At 48.7% G+C, this 21,398-nt stretch overlaps 1 protein-coding gene across 1 annotated transcript in view; it reads left to right on the forward strand.

The window, feature by feature from the left end:
- The window catches only part of CAPN8 (calpain 8), a 55,216-nt gene that overhangs the window by 3,564 nt on the left and 30,254 nt on the right, over positions 1 to 21,398 (forward strand). The window contains exons 2-5 of the mRNA XM_010992741.3: positions 3,128 to 3,197; positions 19,328 to 19,446; positions 19,969 to 20,102; positions 20,938 to 21,106. Coding sequence (XP_010991043.2) covers positions 3,128 to 3,197; positions 19,328 to 19,446; positions 19,969 to 20,102; positions 20,938 to 21,106 — 492 coding nt within the window. The remainder of the gene's footprint in view (positions 1 to 3,127; positions 3,198 to 19,327; positions 19,447 to 19,968; positions 20,103 to 20,937; positions 21,107 to 21,398) is intronic.

A 21,398-nucleotide genomic window follows, 5' to 3' on the forward strand; every position in this document is an offset into this window, starting at 1 on the left:
CCAAGTAATTTGTGTTTGTGGAGTGTTTTGAGATCCTTACCTGAGTAATAGTAACCATTATTAGTAAAAAGATATGCTTGTTATTAAGGGGAAGAATAGTGTCTCAAGTATGGGGAGGTGCCTCTTCTAAAGCTCTTTGGCCGCCAAGTTACTTTGAATTTCTCTGATCTGATCTGAGTTCCAACAGAAAGTTAGCAGTGGAGAGAAGAGTTTGGAAATGTCCTTCAGGCAGAATGCTAAGATGTGATCTTACAAAGCTGACGACTTTCTGTGGCCCCTGAGAGACTCATAGAACATATGAGTCATGGCATCTCTTGGTTGTTTTCTCTTGGTGTATGTGTGTGTGTGTGTGTGTGTGTGTGTGTGTGTGTGTTGAATTATGTTAATGAATAACATGTAGACAAATGACATTCCATCTGCCTGTAACCTGCTTAGCACCGTTCTGGTTATAACGCTTTAATTGTCTCCAGCATTTGCAAACCACTGTCTTCCAAACCAGAGTAAAAATTTTAGCAGAGCTTGGCAGGCGTATTAGATATGAGTCTAGTGAGCTTCTAGCATATGAATAGTGTGACGTGGGTGAGTGACATGCAGCTCAGGAGAGTGATGTGGGGAGCATCAGCATATTCTGTAGTTAGTAGTTGAAGCCACGGGGCTGGATGATGTCACCAAGGGACAATGCTCAGGGCATGTTATTGCTCTATGAAATGGGATCGTGCAGAGGGCTGAGGACCCAGCCCAGAGGTTCCCTGATCCTTAGGGGTGAGCAGAGCAGAGGAACCCTTGAAGGAGACCGAGAAGGAGCAGAAAGAGAGGTGAGAAAGTCAAGAGTGAGTAAGGATACAGAAGCCAAGAGAGGAGAGTTTTGGAAGGAGGGACCCAGGCAACGGTATTGAATGTAAAGAACAGTCAGTGAGATTGGAATGGAACACGCTCCTTCCATGATTGCTGGTGTCTCAGGTGAGAAGAGTTTCATGGAGCCATTGGAGATTGGAACCCGATTTCAGGAGACTGATGGATGAGGAACAGGAGGCTCTTTTAAGAGGATTCTCTAAGGAAAGAGATTCTGCCAAGCCTCTGTTTAGCATGCTCTCTGCAACTTCCTTCTCAAAGAAGCAACCTCTTCCTTCCTTTTTAAAAGCCAAATTACATTAAACATTTTTTCCCTCTTAGCAGAAACACTGGGGATTGAACCCAGGAGCTTGTGGATGCCAAGCACGCGTTCTACCGCTGAGCTATACCCCTTTGTTAAACATTTTTGTCTCCCCATTTTTACCTATTAAAATTTCAAATCTTTCCACCTTTTGTTCACCAAGAGATGATGTCTGGAGACTGGGAGCTCTGGAACACCTGGGATTAGAATTTGCAGCTGCCCACTTTTAGAACATCTAGTTTGGCTAATGCCACTTTTCTCTTTAAAATGCAATTAGAGAATGTGAAAGATTGAAATGAACAAACAAACAAGCAAACAAGTAAACTACCATGAGTTCATGCTGCTTACAGTGAAGTTGCAAAGCTCTACGTGTGCTCAGAAAAGACGTATGCGACGTGATTAAAAACTGGATACATGTGTAAATGTGCTTTTACATCAAAAGACAGTTTCTGGAAGGATACATAAGAACTATTAACAGCAGGATTCTGAGGTGGAAGGGGTGTTTGGTTTTACAGCATTATTTACTGTTAGACATTTTTTTACCCATGTGCATGTATTTCTTTCTCAATAGACAACAATTTAATGTATTTTTTTAATACTTGGAATTTTTAAAAAGCCAGCCCAAAGGCGTTGTCTCTGCCCATTTAGGTTGCTTTGTACAAGGCTGGAGGGCTGCCACTTGAAGCCTCCCCCCCCCCCCCCCGGATACAGTGCTTTCCCAGAACCCCAGCACCCCAGCTCCCCGCCGCATGCCCACCCTCTTGGGCTGCCTTCAGCCCATTCTTTTGATTCCCCATCCTTTTTGATCCACCGTTTCTTCATCTCTATGGAGTGAGATGGAAATCCTTCCTGTTCTTTGTGGTCTGACAGTCCTCGATGTAGCACACCCCAAGCTGACCTCTTTTTTGTCCCTTGAGGTCCCACTCTTTCCCCCTAACAGCGTGCCTCGTGGGGAGGCAGCCCCGTCTCTCCTCTGGGAACCAATCCACAGCCTGCTCCTGGGTCCCACCTTGCTAATGCACTTGTATCACCTCCCACCTAATACGTCTTTCAGACACGATCCCTCTGGAGCATTTCTCCCTTTTCTCCCTTTGTGTAGGTAGTCTGCATTCCAGTACTGTGCACTGGGCTTTTTCTCTGACTTTTTCATGAGTGTCAATCTTGGTTTCCCACGTAGTCTGAAAGCACTTTGAAGCTAAGGACCATGTGTTTTCTTTCCCTGCATTTCACCTCGCTCCCATCTTTCCCTGGCCTGCTATGATGCAGATAGTACCGTGTGTAGAATGGGCATTCAGTCCATTGACAGGTAAACAAGAAAGAAAGCATGCCTACAGAATGCCTTTGTGTCCCAGTAGAGCCCGTGGGCCATGAGTTTGCCTGTGGGCAGGTGCCACTTCAAGGGAGGCGAGCGGGGAAAGTGCAGGGCAGACATGGGGAAGCTCTAAAGGTGAGTCCTCCTCTGGAGACAGGACTTCCTGACACCTTGAGGTTTCCATCAGCACACAGGATCACCGTCATTTAGTCAAATATTTAATGAGTGTCCACAGGGTGTGGAGAATTTTATTAGAGGGCTAAGCATTATTTTCACCCTCTCTCTGTACATAGGGGTGTTGTCTGAATGGGTGAGATCATAGTTCATTTTATCTCAGCCTTTGCCTTTCTCTACCTCCCTGCCCTGTCCCTCCCCACCCCCCCAACCCTGCCACCTTTTCACACCCACACTCCCACATGGGATGCATAGAAATAAAAAGACCAGTCACAGCAAGGCTGTGGGTTCCAGCTCCTGGCTGTGTGACTGTGGGCAGCTCTCCTGCCTCCTCTGGGCTTCAGAATCCCCAGCACTGAAACAAGGTGTGTGCAGTAGATGGAGTCCTAGGTCTCTTCCATGAGTTTTGTGACTGTAAATTTTCTTCACTTGCTGCCACCATTACTGGGCATCTTGTGACTTGTTGTTTTGTCCCCAATTGCTTTCAGGAATTGTGTCCCAGTCCTCAGTTTATCATTGGTGGAGCCAAGCGCACAGACATTTGTCAGGGTGCCCTAGGTGAGTAACTGGGGAGAGTCCTGTTTGTTTTGGGAGAGGGCAGGTGCGTATGTGTCATGAGTAATGTCAGATTAAGCTGTTAGACTTGACAGACCGCATCATGTCCATGATTTAGACACATGGGTTTGTGTGTTTGAGATGGTACCCTCCACTATGAGTCTGGAATGCTGGAACTACCTTCGGTTCCTCCTAACAAGACATTTCCCATATGCTCATTTGGCCTGTTTTAATGCTGGAGTCATGGGCCAGGACGATGGTAGATAACCGTGCTGTGCTGTGTTTTGATAGTAGATACCTTTCAGTGGACGTGATTTGCCCTACGGAATGGCCATGTCTATATAATTATGTGCTGTCATAATAGATGCTCTTATAATTAGTAAGAAAACAAGAATCCTAGCTTTCCAGCCAAGCCTTCTTTCATAGGCCCAGAATCCTAGGATTAAGAACCTTCACTTCCCAACCTTTCACACTCCCTCCAAATCAGGGGCAGTTAGGTTGAGGAAGTAATTTATTTGATTTGTAAGTTCTGGCCTCAAATGTCAGAAGCTGAGGTTCCCCTTGATGGCACGTTAGTGCTGTTGATTTCATAAGCCCTCCTGACCCTAGGGGTTCTCAGCTTCTGCCCTGAGTTGTCAACACTGACCTTTTAGGGGACAACAGGGCCCTGAAGTGAATTTGCTGGGTTTCCAAACAGCCATCCAGTGACAGCTGCAGAATAGGGTACTGGCAATGAAGGCAAGAGGAAACAAATCCTACTTGTGGAAAATCAGCCAAACAAACAAAGCCTCAGCGTCTGTGCGCCCCGATCACCCTTTATCTTTCAGAAGGTTTCCTCCCCATCTTTTTCCTCCTTGTTCCAGCCAGGAAAACCTGTTCTCGTCAGCCTGCTGGAAACCTTTATGATTCTGAAAATCATGGGCATTTATTGTAAATGCTTCCAACATTCTCTCCTTTAACGACTATGGCCAATAGCCCCTTAGCCAGAGCTCACAGAGCGCGAGTAGAAAGCAGGGAGAAGGATTCGGGCACTCCCCAGGCATGCGCCCTGCGCCCCGAGAGCCACAGCCTCTGTGTCCTAAGCCTTTGTGTGAAGGCTCGCCGAGGGGTAGCGCTCTGACCTTTTCTTGTTCTGGGGAAGTGTGCTGTGCCTTTTTACTTCAAGCTAAATGTTTAACCTAATTTAGCGTGTGTCTCAGGGAAACGCAACTTCAAATCGACACTTTTCACGGCTTCTCGGTGTCGATGTTTTGACTTTGGAAAAAGTATTTAATAAGTGCCTTTTAATTGATCGACTTGGATAGCTCTTCCTTTGAATAGTTTAAGCAAGGAGAAAAGAGCGTTTCCAAAAAGAGGCCTGAGCGTTACCATGGTGAGCGTGTGCTGCTGATGGAGCCGCGGCGGCTGGAAGAGGAGGAAATGAACCCGACTCCCAGAATCCACTCACATCAAAGTGGAGGCTGCCCTGGCTTAGTCCGGCGCTGCAGTGGTGGTTTTTAATGAACGGAGCAGAAAGATGCTATTGAGTCCAACTTCCTGAAGGGCACTTGGTATGGGGTTGGAGGGCCTGCGGACCAGATGGAGCCCCAACAAGTAGAGAAGTGGGTACCTGGGTGCCTGGCCTGCAGCTTGGCCCCAGGGTGGATGCTAGGGGCCCCAGAGGGGCAACAACCTGGTGGCCTTAACAATGGGTGGATTGAGAGGAGAGATTGCTCAGCGAAGAACTAGGCGGTAATTGTTGAGTCAGTATGTGACAGGGATTAATGTTCATGCCTTGCTGGCTTTACTGAGCCCCCACACTGCACAGTGGGGTCTACTCCAGGTTCAAAACAGTACGGTCATTATTTTTTAACAGTTGATCTGTGTAATGAAAATGATGTCCTTTCCACAGTGTTGTGCTACTATTATTTTATTATTATTTTTTTGGCGGGGAGGTAATTAGGTTTATTTATTTATTTTTAATGGAGGCACTAGGAATTGCACCCACGACCTCATGCACGCTAAGCACGCGCTTCACCACTGAGCTATACCCTCCCCTATTTTGAATACACACTGTTCAAAACTGAAAACACTGAAAGGTACACAGTGAAGAGTCAGTTCCCCATCTGTCTCCATCTACTCCACTGCTCACTGCCCTGGAACCTTTTATCTTTCTTACCCTTTCAGTGTTTCTTTATACAAATTCAAGCAAATCTAAATTCTTATTCTCATTTGTATCCCTTTCTTGCATTGGAGGTAGCATACTGTAAACACTGTTGGGCACCTTCCCATTATTTGCTATTATTTCACTTACTAAAGGATCTTGGCGATCTTTCCATGTCAGTGTATGAAGAGCCTCATTCTTTTGTAACCACTCAGAATATTGTACTCCAGTGTGCGAGACGTACCACAGTTTATTTAGCCTGTCTCCTCTCGACGGACACTTGAGTTATTTTGTCTCTTTTGCTGTTATACAAAATGCTGCAGTGAATGTCCTTCTGTGCCGGAGTGTGTAGCAAGTTTGAAGTGTGGCTGCCCCAGTCAAGGTGGACTATCTTTCCCTTCTATTTAATTCCTAGTGCTTAGTGCCCTCATGTTCAGTCCCTCTATCACTAGTATCCTGTCTGCTCTGAGGAAAGGACGCCCAGGACAACCGTTTACACTTTAGTGTGAATTTCAGGCACTGGGTTACAAGGGGATTTGTATATTGAACATTATCTCAAGAGCATGAAAGAATTGTATTGTTACATCTTTAGTTACAGTAACCCTCACTAACTTATTTCCTTTTGATATGAATGCAGGCAATGAAGCACAGTAATAGAAATCATGGAATATATGCATTTTACCTTAGTTGTTTTCAATATCTCAAAACATCACTCATATTCATCATTACCTCATAATTATGCTGTTTATTAGGCCCCACTCCATATCTTTTATATAGAACATCAATAAAGAAGCACAAATCTTATTATAATTTTAAAAACATTTTGATAACTGTTTCAATAAAATTATATTTCTATCTATATACAGATATATAATCACACTGTGTATCTATATATAAATAGATACAGATGTATAATACATTACAATATAGTTCTTGCCAAGCTTGCCTTTATCCTCAACATGTGAGCCTCTTGGCTCCCACCAGAGTCTGTGCTCACTTACAACCCAGGAGCTGGCTTTCTTTGGAGACCTTATTATAGGAAGACAAAGACTGGGAGGTCTGCAATGCTAAAGTTTCAATTGCTGCAAATGATTTTTCATGGGTGATAAGACTTTTTGTTGGGTGACTCAGTCTCTGCCAGAGGGCTGTGTGGTCTTGCCTCCACACAGGTAATCCATTGGGTGTCTTCTGATGAAACAGCCCCTAGACAGAAGCCCTTCTTGCCCTGGGCCTGGCCCTCTTCACCCTGGCACACTAAGGAGGGGTGACCCCACAGCCCCCACCTTTCCAGGCTCCATCTTCTTGGCAAAGCCCACACTCACCAGATCTTGCAAGGGCCACACGCACAGTGCCCTACCAGTGTGAGGAACCCTCTGGGCCACGCTGTGTTGTAGGGAGCAAGTTTTAAGTGTGGGATTCCCTGCGGTGCCCGTTTCCAATGAAGGCTCATGGCTGGCGCATCACCCAGGAAACTGCAGGCACATCACTGGTCCCTCTGCTGCCTGTTCCAGCACCGTCTGTCTCTCTCCCTTGCACGTTGGCCTATGCATGTCCCTCTGAGGCTTCTGTGGCCACAGAAGTAGACTCTGTTGTACCATGAAATACACGTTTCTGGCTTCATTCACCTTATGCGGCTAGTCAAACCTGTGCACCGGCCAGAACTCCTTTGGCTGCTGCTGTTAGAAGTCCAGCCCAAACAGCTTAAGGAAAAAGGGGGAATTTTGGCTCATCTAACTAGACCATTGGAAGAGAAGTGTAGCGCCAGCCTCGGGAAGCCTGGATCTGGGCATCTAGATGTTCCTGAGTCTGCCTGCCTGTTTTGTCTCTGTTGGTCTGTACGGGTCAGATTCACCCTCTTCCATGGCTGGCAAGCTCCACACAGCAGGAGAGATGACCACTATGGTTCCAGACTTCAGCCTAGTAGTATTGTAAAGCAGCTTTGGTTTTACAGATCTCAGAAATGTCTCTGATCTGGTGGTTGTGGTCTTTGCCCATTCCTTGGGTTATTTCAGTCGGAGGGGTGAGGGACTATGTGGTTAGCTTGGGCTGGGTCATGGACTTGCTCTTGTGACTGTTAGCCTCTCCCCCAAACCAAGTGGGGTTCTCCGAAAGAAGGGGGCAGTGGCAGTAGGCCAACAGGATGAAGAAAGTGAACCTCAACCTGTCAGTGGGGTGGCGGGGTCCAGGCCTGGCCAGACTGCCCTCCCCACCCCAGGTCATCGCTGCTCTTTGGACTCAGTGGCCTTGTCATCTTCCCCCTGCCCCTAAACCCATCACCCTGCACTGCTCCTGGGAATGCCGCTCCCCGAGGGCCGCTCTTCTCTGTCTCTGGATCCACCCCTAGCAGTGCCTAATTCAGCACCTTGAGTGCACACAGTCCCCGAAGGAGACCTGGGGCTTCACGACCTGCCTGTGGCCTCACTGCCTCAGTTTCCCCAGCTGAGCAGTGGGGCTATAATCAAACTGAGCCTGCCAGGTGGTTGTGATGAGCAGAGAATTGGCACTTGGCTCTTTGTCCTCCAGGAAGTGGGCACTGTTGTGGGCAGAAGTGGATGCAATAACTCTGGGAACCGGGTTTCTTCCTCATCTCTGTAATCCACGTGCCTGGGGCATAGCAGTGCTCCACGGATGTTTGTGGAACTTCTGATCTGTTCCCTAAACCCTTTGCCTCATATCGTTATTAAGTCATGAAAACAGGGATAGCCTCAACCTGAGGCTACTTGTGTTTTTCTTCCTTCCTTGTCAATATCACTCTTGGCAATCAGGCTGATGATTTAGAAGAAAAAGTCCCACCCTGAGGTTGACTATGTGTCTTCATTTTAAAGGGATTTCAAAGTTTCACACAAACCAGCGAGTCAGTTCATCTGTCCTCAGCTCACTGATGCTGCTGGGTAGGAACAGAAGGGTGTCCCAAGGTGCCTGCTGGTCCTCGAAAAGAAGGGATGTCCCAGGGACAGACCAGGAATGATATTGTCCCAAGGATCTGTTGGTGAGGTGGTGAAAGAACACAGGGAGACACCTCCACCTTCTGCTCACTGGATCCTGTGGCCCCCTAGGGGGACTCTGCTCTCAGGCCTCTGAGCCAGCCTGTCCCTCACAGGCTCAGCAGGCCCTGCTAACCCCTCCTGCCACAGTGGTCCACCAGCCCCTACCTTAGAGCAACCACACGGTGGGAAGCACTGAGACCGGGCACCACTCATGCCTATGGTTGTGAAAATGCAACGGGACTTGACACATCTCTGGGCATCTTTTGCCACTTGCTGCTTTCAAGAATAGGGAGCAGGAGGCTTTCTTCTCTATCAAATGAGGAACAGAGACTTGCAGAATTTAGATAGAAATGAGAGTGTTTTCTGAATAACAAATGCTACAATGTTTATCCCAACTTTTGATCTAGTGGTGGTTTATCTTCCACGCAGAGCAGGATTAGCGAGGGAGATAAGCTTTCCTTTGAAGGGTTTGGGGAGTGTTGGGGTTTCTTTCTTCATCCTTCGATTTCCCCTCTCCGTCTGATACTCTGTGTGTTTGTGCTTATCTCCTCTGCCCTCGGTTCTCTGGTGACTTGGTTTTTCTCTTCACTTTTATGGAATTTTGAGGTCTTTTTCCTCTTTGCTGTATTTACTAAGGAGAGTTTTATATTCTGTATTCTCGCCTTGTAAAGGGAATGCCTGGCTGGTTTCACACGTCTCTATAGACAAAGAGTGAACAACAACGATGACCTAAATCCGGGCGCCTTCTCTGATGCATCCCTCCTATCGATTTTCCTCTGTGAGTCACGCTCTCCTGCCGAGAGGGGCCTGCCCTCCTGGACCAGGGGCTGGGCGCACACCACGCTCAGCAGTTGGGACTGGTGTCAGCATCTTCAGAATCATTTTTCTAGACACCTTTTGATGTCTGCAGCATCCTTTGAGGATGGGGGCAAAGTAAATCGATTCACTTGGACTGAATGGTTACTTTTAATGAGCAATTGGGGGAAGCCTCAGAGAACTCAAAGAGCCAACCTTCCTCACTGATTCTGGAGGGTGCAGGGCCAGACTTCCGGGAGCAGAAAAACTGCATATGACAGTTCCTTGCAGCCCAGTCATAAGTGATATGGGGAAAGTTTGCTTTTTAAAAAAAATAGTCTTCTCCTATGTTCAGTGGTTCACCTTCTTTGTGGAATATATGGAATATATTTCCCTCCTAGTTGATTCCTAGTGCTTCATGCCCTCATGTTTGGTCCCACTATCACCACTGCCCTATCTACTCTGAGGAAAGGGCCTGGGACAACCACTTACACTTTAGTATGAATTAGAGCCAGTGGTTACAAGGAGGTTTGTCTATTGAATATTATCTCAAGAGAATGAAAGAACTGTACTGTTACATCTTTAATTATACTAACCGTTGCTAACTTATTTCCTCTTGGTGTGAATGCAGGCAATGAAGCATAGTAATAGGAATCATGGATTGTATTCATATTACATTACAATTGTTGCAAATATCTCAAAACACCACTTATCATTACCTCATAATTATGCTATTTAATAGGCCCCATTCCAATCCTTTTATATAGAATATTAATAAAAAAGCACAAACATTACTATATTATAATTTTAAAACATCTTTTGAAACTATTTCAATATAATTTTTATTGTCCTATTTTTTATTTTATACATTTAGAAACATTATTCTGAGATCAAATCTTGACTTCACTGAACTGCCAAAGGGTCCAGGCACAGGAAGGACTAAGAACCCTGCATTACAGGAATGTTAGGCTGCTTCTGCTGGGAGCAGGGTAAGAGGGATGGAGGATTTGTTTTCTCAGCAAGGGAATTTTGTCAGCACTCTCCAGTTTTACTAAGAAGAGTCCTGACTACCCCTCACTTCCTAAGAGACATGCAAAAAGTGCAGGCCAGCCTCTGAGTCCCCAGGGAGACAAACTCTTGCCCTTGAAGTTACTAACTTGATAAGGAGGTGGTGAGTGGTGCCAGGTGGTGGCCGTTGGGGAGCAGGGGACGCACTCTCTGAGCTCCCTCTTGGCAGAGCAACCTGAGGCTGGGGACTGCAAACCAAGTCCCAGAGTGTGGCCGATTCCTACTCAGGGGGTGCTTGCTGAAATACTTCTGTCCTACATTTTTGGAGGACAATAAGTTTAACACATTCTACAGATCCAGCAAGACCCCCACCATTAGCGCACAACTCCATGCCTGACAGCACAGGACACCGCCCTCAGCTTACGCTCCCACTTTGCAGACACCACCCCAGGGCCCAAGGAGGATTTCTCTGGTAAGGTCAGCTGTGAGTCTTGGGATCCTCCAGCCCTCTCTGACTTATTAGGGGCACACAGCTGCCCCCTGCCCCTAATGTGGCTGGTTAAAGGGCATGACTAAAGGAGACCTGGGGCAGCTGTAGACATTGCAGTAGATGGAGTGCTGGTGATGCAACATCCAGGTCCCCAAGGCTGCAGGGGTCCTGTGTGTGCTGGGTCCTGGGGCTCCTCACTGAGAGGAAAGAGCCAAGGTGGAGTCTAGCTGGTGCAGGAGCAGGAAGCATGAGGCTACATGCTGTGCTTGGGCCTCTGTAAAATTTGGCTCAGCCTTGGGCATTTGCTGGAAGCATCTGGGGCTGTGGTTCACAGGCAACACCTTTAGTTCCCACCATGCACAGGACCGACATGTGGGTCCTCCCTCTCCTCTTCCACTCTCTTCTCCTCCCATAAGAGCCTGGTCCTCCCAGAAGCAAACCCACACCACCTGCTCACTGGAGGAAGGACAGATGCTTCCTTTGTTCTAAGAGGCTACACCATTTGAAGACTCAAAACCAGCAGTCTCCTTGGCACCAGTTGAGGGCATTTGGCAAGCCTTCCCCAGACGCCACTTTCAGAGGCTTTCTCTTGGCCCCATCTGTTCCTGTCACCTCCCTCTTGCCACCTCAGCTCTTGCCTTTTGGCCTGCTCCTCTAGGCCAGGAGTAGGGAACAATAGGGAGTAGTGGGGACTGTGGCAAACTAAAGAGCATGCCCTGCCTGTGAGGGCGGCCACCCCCTAGCTTGAGCCAGATGAACCCTAAGGAGCCAAGAGACCCACCCTGACTGCCCCACATCTCACAGCAGCCCCCTGTTACTCTCAGTCCCCCCACCGTGCTTTCCTTTTCTTCATGGTGTTCACCACCGCCTGGCACGTGGATTTATTTATTGTTTGTCTCACTCACTAGAACAGACATTCTACGACATCAAGGATTTTTCCCCCCACTGTTGTATCCTTAGGGCCTAGAATCACTCTTGGCACAGAGTAGTTGCTCAATAAATATTTGTAGAATGAAGATACAGAGGAATTTTGGCCAGATTTTGTCATTTTTTAAGAGAAGCCAGAAATCTGGTTGTTTATGTGAAACCTCCCAATTCAAACATATCAATCACTCTGCAGGCCAGCACTGCACCAGCCGAACAGCACAGATCTGCAAGCCAGTTGTGACCGGTCTATCCCCTTCGCTCTACCCCAAGGCCCTGCTGGGCCTGGATCTGGCCCTGACCCTTTGGACTTCAAGCATTCCAGCTGGCTTTCTCCCTTCAGATCTTGAAATGCTGCTTGCTGGCCTTACTTTGGTCTTTGGAGAAACACTGTTCTTTTGAGATGAGCCCCAGGCGCGCCTGCACTGGCTGCTGGTTGAAATTGCATTCTCTGTGGTTGCCGGCCCACCGACCTGGCCATAGTCCCCTCTGCCCCTCCCTCTAAGAGTTTTGCTTCCTTTCTGTCTCTTTTTACATCTTTTTGCTCTTAGGCACTGTACTCAGTACTCAGGATATTTTCCCAGCCTAAAAATACCTTGTTTTCTGTTCACAACCCACCCCACTGGGCTCACATGCGTTTTATATCTGAGTTCACTTTACCTCATCTCTTAATATGTGTGAGCCTGGACGGCTGTCCTCCTTTTGCCATGAAGACCCTCCCATTATGCTGTGTTTAACATTTGACTCACTTTGAGGCCCCACACGAACATTTGGAAGACTCAGGGTCCCAGCACCGATATGGGGATGCCACACCATTTACAATCATTTTTGGGAGGGTCATTGGACACCTCGTATGCTCTGCCCCAGCACAAGCAGTGAAGGACCACTCTTCACCTCAGTCTTGGTCAGAGCTCAGGATCAATCTTAACCCCCATCTGTTTATTTCTCTCTCCATTAGAACCAGGCTTCTAGCATTTGTCTTATTTTTTAATCCAAAGGGTATTATAATTAAACTCAGTAAGGGAGCCACTTCCTTGAAACTGGCTCTGAGATGTATTTACATAAGCCCCAAATGTATTTACTTACTGATTTTTTTTCCCTCCAGTGAATCAACTCCATTTTTATAATCTACCAATAAATTTGTTCTAAATAGCATTAAAGTTATAATTTAAAGCCGAGGGGGTGGGGGAGGAAGTCCTGAAGCAGTTTCACACCATTGAGCCTTATTCCTTGAACAATAGCAGAAATTAGATGAGAATTGGCCTGGTGGGCTCCATGAACAACTAGAAAGAAATTCTGTAATAATCTGAATACATTCCCTCAGCTGTGAAGAGTTTTCTTTTTTCCTTTTTCCTCCCCACTGATAACTTAGAAGGTAAAGCCCAATGGCCTCTGATTCAAAAGATGACCTGCCAACCTTTCCTATTTTCTCCTCTTTTTTGAAGTACATTAACTCTTGGGCGTGCTCTGCAGCTCCTGGAAGCTGAAGACACCCCCCTGACAACACTGGCCCAGAATTATCCTGGCCAAACGCTGCAATGTGTTCTAGCTGCCCTTCCCACCCAGCTCTGCTGTCAGGTGTGAGGGAAGCCTTCTGGGTAGCCATGGGAACCAGGAAGTGGAGAGGCGAGGTGACCTACGGGGGGTCGCAGAAGTGGATTATTTAGTGTGCTTTATTATATGTGGTGCTGCTTGAAAGGGGTGATTTGGAGGATATAAAAATGAGAATTGCCAGAAGGAGTCATCGCCATTGCACAGAAAAATACCAGGAGGATTTGGGGCTAATCTTTGAAATTGCATGGGTGACGCTTCTCCCAGCATTACCCCAGGACCCCAGCCCCTGCTGAGGGCTTTTGGACATCTGCCATGCCAGGGATTGATGTGCTCCGGGGTCTTGCTTCTAGAACAATGGTAGCTTGCTCTAGTGCAGTCATCAAATGAAGAAGACATTCCAGTAAGGGGTGCCTGATTCTTAACTGACAAATACAGCAGGAGGTGGGGATCACGTGGCAGATCCAGGGCTGGTTGGCGGTGGATGCTTCCAAGAGCGAGGGATGTGTGGCTTATCAGACATTTGAATTTGTCAGAATAGGGAAGAACTTTCACAGCTCGCTCCTTCATTTTTCAAATATTTGTTAAGTGTCTTCTTTGAACAAACTGACACTGTCTCTCCTCTTCTAGTAAAGAGGAATCCAGGCAGCAGAAGGAATACAAAGGCCCTTCCTTCGGCTGGAAAGAGTGGGGCATTGGACAAGACTTGCAGAGAAGTGGCGGGGCTGCAGCCTAGAGGGAGCAGGGGTGCAGACTCTTGAGAGTGGGAAGAGAAGGGCAGCCAGATCATGCAGGGCCATGATGCTGGGGGAAGAACTGGGGACTTAATTCCTAAGGGCAATGGGACAGGGTGGAAGACTCGCCAGCAGGGGCAAGTTCAGCTGGACTTGCTGCCGTGGGGAGCACGCAACATGAGGCGGCAGACAATAGCAAGATGAGAAACCCTCATTGTCTGAGGACAACTGGTATTGGAAGAGAGTCTCAGTCTTTAGTAAACAGTTGCTAAAAAGGTTTGGTTAGTGTACGACTTTGAAAAACGATACAAAAATTTTTGAAAAGTTTTTTCTTCAGTTTTGCCTTGCTCATGTAATAATCACAGCTTTGTGCTAGGCCTTAGAATGCGAAATGCATCAACTATTGACTTTTGAGGGAGGGGTGTGATTTTTCTGAAAAAATTACAAGACAGCAGGATGTGACACCCTCCACTATTCCCTTGACTTTCGAAGAAGCATGGAAACGTTCAAGGCTTCACTGCTTTCCCCAAGGTCCCTTTTCAGTCTTTGATGCTCACACCGTTCCCTTTTGAAGTGCCCACTGTGCCTGGAGCCCAGTCAGGCTTTCTCCCTCGGCTGTCACCACTGTAACTCTGCCAGGTTCTCCTCAAGCACTGGCTCGGGAGCAGGTCTCCAGTGTCACTTTCCTCAACTTCATGAAATCCTGCAAATTTAGCCAAATGTTCAGTGTCCCTTGGCAGCCGCTTTGCGTGGTATATTTGCATGGGAGACCAGCGCCGTTGGTAGGGACAGTTACTAGTGTTAAATGAGGAGGTTATTTTAGTGCAAATGCATGAATATTTTCATTTCACGGCAAGTTTGCTTTTTTCTGCCACCTTCTAGCTACAGCTCCTGGATAATGAATTTTGGGGGAAAGAGGGTCCATTATAGTCCTGATGACAGAGAAGGCAGGGGTGTTAGAGAGCAGGGGCCGGATTTGGGAGCTATTTAGGAATAAAATCAAAAGCATTGAGGAAACAATTGGATATGAGTGGAGTGAGGGGAAGAGGAATCAGAATGACTCCCAGGCTTGAGAAAGTGAGAAACTGGTGGTGCTGACGTCTGAGAGAGGAAACCGGGGGAGAGGCAGATACTCGGGAGCCGGATGGTGAGTCGGCTGCATAGATGGGATGTGGCAGGAATTGTACCAGCCACTTCCTAGAATAAGTTTTGTGTTAGTTTTCTTGTAGAGGAGTAGACGCTCGATAAATGTTTGTTGATTCACTTGTTTGGGCTCCGCTGTGTTTTTGATTAGTTGGGTGATAACTGATAATAATGTGGAGGCTTATTGAAGGCTTTCTCTGCAGCGGGCACTGAGCTAAGCACTTTCCACATGTTCTCTCATTTTTCTTAATCTTCATAACAACTCCAAGGAGTAGCAACTATCTTATGCTATTGGGATGTAAGTAGATGCTACTATGTGAGGAGGTCAGAGGGTGAAGCAAAGGTTAGTTGGGGGGGGTTAGGGAAGGGTGGTGAAGGCAGATGGAAAATGAGGCCGAGGGGAGGCTAAGGAGAAGCTGTGCGTCTTGCCCAGGCGTCTAGGGCTTATGTTTCACATGGTGGGATAGTGCCGTTTCATTAGCTTCCCAGGGTTCTGCAGGTGTGGGAAGGCAGCAGGCTAATCATCCTGCTGGATGAAACCTGGCTCCGATACTCACTGACCTTGAGAGGTCACTTATCTGCTCAGGGCCTCAGTTTTACTCATCTGGAAAATGGGAATTAAATACCCTCTTTATCTGGTGCCAAGCCAAAAAGGTTCAAATGTAGGAAGGCACCCTTCTTGTAGAGGGGATACTAACAAAGGTGGGGCTTATGTGATTTCAGGGAGACTCTTGGAGGGTAAAGGGCTGAGTCTAGTCTGCCTTTTTTTTTTTCTCATCTCCATTTTGTAAGAACTCACTTTGCCCAGAAACCATTGGATGAACCTACTTTAGGATTTGGCAGGCTTTATTGTGGGCCAGATGTGCAGGGTGCATTAGCCCAGAGTACATGGGCAGGTTCCAAGAAGGCACGGAGAACGGTGCTTTCCACCCGACTCAGAGCAGGAGGTGGTCACACTGAAGGGCTTCGGGCAGAGCAGGCCCTGGCATAGGGGGCTCGTGTTTGCCTTGTGAGGGTGACTGTTGTTCCTGGATGCATTACTTTTGATTCAGAGTTGTCTGAGAGAAAGAGACCACTGCAGATAGAGCCTGAGAACCCTCACCTACTGTTCCAGGAGGCACCAAGGCTCCTGTTTTGCCCTGGAAACACAAAGGACACTGGAATTGTCCCTTCTGAGCAGAAGTGTCGCTGATTGTGGGAGACTTTCCGAAAGCTCATCTCAGCCAGCTTCTCTGGAGTCACTTAGCACGTATCTGAGATCTAAAAGTGCTTTGATCTTCCTCGGGGTCCCTGCCTAGGGAAGTGGGGAACTAAACTGTGTCCAGTTCAGCTTAAAACTTTGTCCAGTCCAATAGTTGAAACAGTTTTTTTTTGGTATAACTCAGTCCCTTGAGGGTAACTGGTCCTCCAGATTTCTCTCCTCTGCCTTGTCCTTTCTAAGATGGCGCTGAAGGACTGACTGGCTGGGGCCTTGCATGCACACTGGCGTGTCTGCTGAGGGGTGCTCTGCCTGGTTCCTGCCCTGGCCCTCTGCTGGTGTCCACTGCTGGCATCACACTGGTGGCCTCTGTCCTTTATTTGTTGAGGCCATAGGGGCACTCAGAGGGTTTCTGGAGAGCCAGACAAGCATCGCTGTCCATCACTGCTCCCCACTCTCTTGATCCTGTGGGGGCTGCACACTCCCTCTGTGGTGCAGAACTTCTCTCCCAGCTGGGGAGGGTCCAAGAGCCCTGTCCCCTGAGCTCCCCTCAGCCCATCTGGGCACCGCCTCCTTGCTCTGGAGCTTTGAAGCCCACCTCTTACTGCTCATTCCTGTCTGCCTTCTCTGAATCTGTATTGGCAGGTGGGTCAGGGCAGAGAGGAGCTAGCTTACCCATAGGGGACCATGAATGAAGATACTCAAGAGGCACTCTAAAAATACGTCTGCTCTTACATGTACTTCCATGTGCATCTTTTATCTTTTATGTCCTGATGTCCTCTCTACCCAACTGGAGGTTGATACTTACGTATATTCTTAAAAATCCCTCTTGTTATAAATAAGTCCTTTTTGCTCAGTATGAAATGATCCCATACAATAAACTGTGAGGTACAAACCCATTTACAGATCAGAAAACCAAGGATCATAAGAGTTAAAGGATGGCTGCAGGTCACTCAGCAGACAAGCTGGGGCCTGAGGATTTAAATCCAGGCTTTCCGAATGCAAAGGCCATGTGATTTTGACTCTTCTAAGCCTGTTGGCTCCCCGAGGGCAGGGACTACGTCATCTACATCTCTCCTATCCCGGTGTCCCACATGAGCAATGCTTACCAAGTGTTGGGGAGTGAGAATGACATATAAGAATTAATCCCTACACCTGAAGGAAGGGAACCTCCCAGAGATATGTTTTCCGAGGAGGGCTGGAGGCTGGTGTGAGATGGGGGAGATTTACGGAATGCTTTGAAGAGGACTGGAATATAAATGGAGGGTCCCGCTAGGATGCAGGGGGTGTGGACATGACTGATTCATTCACTCCCCTGGCCCTGTGCCCCGCCTGGCCAGCCTGGGCAGGCACTACTACCAGAGAGTGATGTGGCTTGGGGGAGCAGGTGACAATAAGCTCAGAGTGTCCAGGAGCCCTGGGGATGCCAAAAGGCCATTGCAGAGCTGGAGCCAGATGTCTCCAGGGCTGGCAGGCATCTGTGCTCCAGGGCTAAGCCTGGGGAGAGGGCAGAGGAGGGTCTGTGGGGTGGAGGCTGGCCACAGAGGCTGCAGGGTGGGGTCCGTGGGGACCCAGTGGGACTGACGTCGCCAGGTTTGCCTCTGCTTGCGGAAGTGAGGGCTGGCATCAGTATGATTTGGAGGGGAGAAGAACAGTGTAGTCGTGTAGCTCAGAGCCTGCAGGTCAGATGGTCACTCTTCCAAATCCCGAGTCTAATTGTGCTGTGCCGGGGTCTTGAGAAGAACAGGTGTTGGGAGCTGGGTGAGAGGAGCGCCTCCCCTGGCACCCATGCCGACCTTCAGGAGCGAGTCAGAGCTTTCCTCTGGCTGTCACACTTCTCTTTAACCAGAGAAGACAGGAGTGAGAGAAGGAAGCAGGAAGCAGAAAGTGGCTCCCAGAAAACTCTAGTAGGAATAGATTAAAGAAACATCATTATCATCATCCGCAGCATCATTTCCAGTGAACTGGAGACTTCGGCAAAGCGATTTCGTCCAGCCTCCCTCCAAGGCAGACTTTCCTTATCCCCCGATTTCACTGTGGATGTTCTGGCTCATGAGGTCTCGATCAGGGTGGGTGTGTGTGTGTGTGTGATCCCCCAGCCCCCGCCCCAGGGGATGCTTGGCAGTGTCTGGAGACATTTTTGGTTGTCACATCAGGGGGACGGCCCACAACACGGGATTATCCAGCCCAAAGCATCAGCAGTGCTGGGTCAGAGAAGTGCTGCTCCAGCTGGATACACTATGCTGTAGGAGCTTTATTAACTAGGAGAGTAGCTCCAAGTTCCAAATCTGGTTCTAGTCTTATGCAGTATTAATCTATGCTGTTTTATCTCTCCCTGTCTGAAATACCAACTACAAAATGCGCTAAGTCACGAGACTTTCTTACTGGTAATTAAGGTACAAATTTTCCGATCCCATCAGACAATTTCCTACCGACATCATTTCATTCAATAAAGCATTTTACGCTGGAGTCTGTGAAAAGTATGAGCCCGCTGCCTGCCTCCGGTGTGCTTTTAGTCTAGCCAGAGAGATGGGAATGGCCACCAAAGTGAGAGTTGCCACAGATGTGCAGGTGTGTCCTTTAATACAGTCAAAAAGGCAGGGATTAAAGGCTGAGGGCTGGAAAAGGCATGTTCACCCACGGGAGGGAGGGGAGGAGGGAGGCCTCTGTGAGTGGTCATCACGGCTGTTACGCAGAGCTCTGAAGCACAAACGGGCAGTGCTCTAAAAGACCCGAAGACGCTACTCTCTGTTATCCAAGGTCAAGAGGAGGAAGGAACACACACACGCATGCACACACACACATTTCCTGGGCTGACCAAATAGCTTCAGTGTTTCCCCCAACCAAATGTTTTCTTAAAGTTGCTATTAAGGGATCAGAAAGACTTATGCTTTGCTGCTTCTTCTCTTTCTTTCCATTTTTTAACTCTACTGGTTGAGCGCTTAGGACCTGTGACACGGTCAGCATGCGGTGGGGGTGGGGGCAGCAGGGAAGAGCAGAGAACTTCCAACGAGGCAGTGGGACCTCCAGACTCTAGAGGAAGAGTCTGTCCGATCTTGAAGGGTGTGGTGTGACTGGATTGAACGAGGCAGTGAGTCAGAGAGAGAAGGGACCCTGCAGGCCCCACCTGACCAGTGTGTACCCCCATGACGCGGCACAGGTGACTGCTGGCTTCTGGCGGCCATCGCCTCCCTCACCTTGAATGAAGAGCTGCTTTACCGCGTGGTCCCCAGGGACCAGGACTTCCAGGATAACTACGCGGGAATCTTCCATTTCCAGGTATCGTTGTCTTGCTCACAGCCCTTGACACCGCTTCCCGTACTCTTGGGTCTCACCTCAAAAATCAGAAATCTAGGGCTGGGGCCCAGTAGCCTAGGTTCTAACAATCCCTCCAGGGGACTCTGATGCACACTTGAGTTTGAGAACCATTGTTTTAAGTCCTCCGTCCAATCATCCACACATCCCTCCCCTCCAGTCTCCCCCAGGCCTCGTGGGGCCTTGAGGAAGGCATCTGGGAGCGAGGGTCAGGAGGTGTGGGCCCAGGTCAGGTGCACTGTTGCCCATGATGCTGGGCAAGTTTTCTCATCCACAAGCTCAGACACTGCACTAGATGTTTCCTGCTTTTGCTGGCATCTCCTATGTGCACGGAAAAGTAAGACACATCCTGCTCTTAAGGTATCGATTGAAGGGCCAAGGCTGGAATGTTAATCAGCACAAAGGCACGTCTGGGGTCCACTGAGGACACGCACTCTGCCTCTCAGCTCATTCCCATGAGCAGGCGCTGTGTTTTCCCTCCCCCAGTTCTGGCAGTACGGAGAGTGGGTGGAGGTGGTTGTTGACGACCGGCTGCCCACCAAGGACGGGAAGCTGCTCTTCCTGCACTCGGAGGAAGGCAGTGAGTTCTGGAGCGCGCTGCTGGAGAAGGCCTATGCCAAGTAAGTGGGGCAGGCAGGAGCTGGGAGACTCCCCGGTCTCCTCGGGGAGACCCCGCCCCTCCCCAACTCTAGGTGCCATGCCCAAGTCTCTCCCAGCATTGGGACCCCCAGGTGTTCCACCCTCACTAACTAAGAGAAACAGAAATCTGGGCTAGGGCTTAAAGCTCGGCTCTGTCCCACATGAATGTGTGGCTTGGGGCCACCACTTAGCCTCTTGGGCCCCAGCTTTCTCCTCTTTCAAACCCCCATCTCAGTTCTGAGGTCCATGTGAATTGTTTGAAGTAGGACGAAGAAGAATAATAAAGCAAATGCACTTAGGTATCGAACTCAACAAGGCCTCCACCCTTTGCTCAGGAGTCACTGTCCTTCTCCCTGCCATTCAGTGTTCAAAGGCTTCTTTTGAGTTCTCTTAATGAGTTTCTATTACTGGTACTCTTTTCTGCAACCCCTGTTCCTTCCCAGTCCTATTCCCGAAGCAAACCCCACAGGATGCTCCTCAGCCGTGGGGGAGGGCCCCCCTTCACCTGACCCAGGCCTCCAACTCCCCAAAACCCAGGAAGCCAAGGTCAACTCCGGAAAGAATCCTTTTTGCTTTTTAAAAGAGTGGGTGGTTTGGTGAGAGGTGATCTGAGATTCATTCCCAGCAAAGTGCTGAGAAGGCCATGTGAAACTGTGCCGAAGCACCTTCCTGGCCCACAGACAAAATTGGCAAAAGCCCTCCTTTATCCTCCAGACGACACCACGTCCTAGCACCCTCCTGCCCCATCCCACGTGGTCCCCTCGCTGGGGATGCTAGTTGTTGTGGATAATACCCAAGTTCTTTCTTTTCCAACAGGCTCAACGGTTCTTATGAGGCTCTTGCCGGAGGGTCAACAGTGGAGGGGTTTGAGGATTTCACAGGTGGCATCTCTGAGTTTTATGACCTGAAGAAGCCGCCAGCCAGTCTGTATCAGATCATCTGGAAAGCCCTCCGCTCGGGGTCTCTGCTGGCCTGTTCCATTGACGTGAGCCAGGATGGCTTCTCTTTGCTCCCCCATCCCCATGTGTGGTAGGGAAGGGATGGGACAGGGGGCTAGAGGCCAGGAAGGCTCTGGGCCAGAGCAGAGTCTGGGACTTACTGGGCAAGTCCCCTTCACATTGGTCCCTAGCACGTGGGAGCCAGTTAAGACCTAATTAGTGGGTAGGGACTGGAGTTGGTCTCATAAACTCAGACACTGTAGGCATCCCCCATTTCCCTTAATGGCTGAACCCCTTCAGGACTGCAGGAATTGCCCTAAGAATGCAGACTTGATCCCT

The sequence above is a fragment of the Camelus dromedarius genome, chromosome 21 (genome assembly GCF_036321535.1).
Source record: "Camelus dromedarius isolate mCamDro1 chromosome 21, mCamDro1.pat, whole genome shotgun sequence".
Taxonomy (NCBI): Eukaryota; Metazoa; Chordata; class Mammalia; order Artiodactyla; family Camelidae; genus Camelus; species Camelus dromedarius.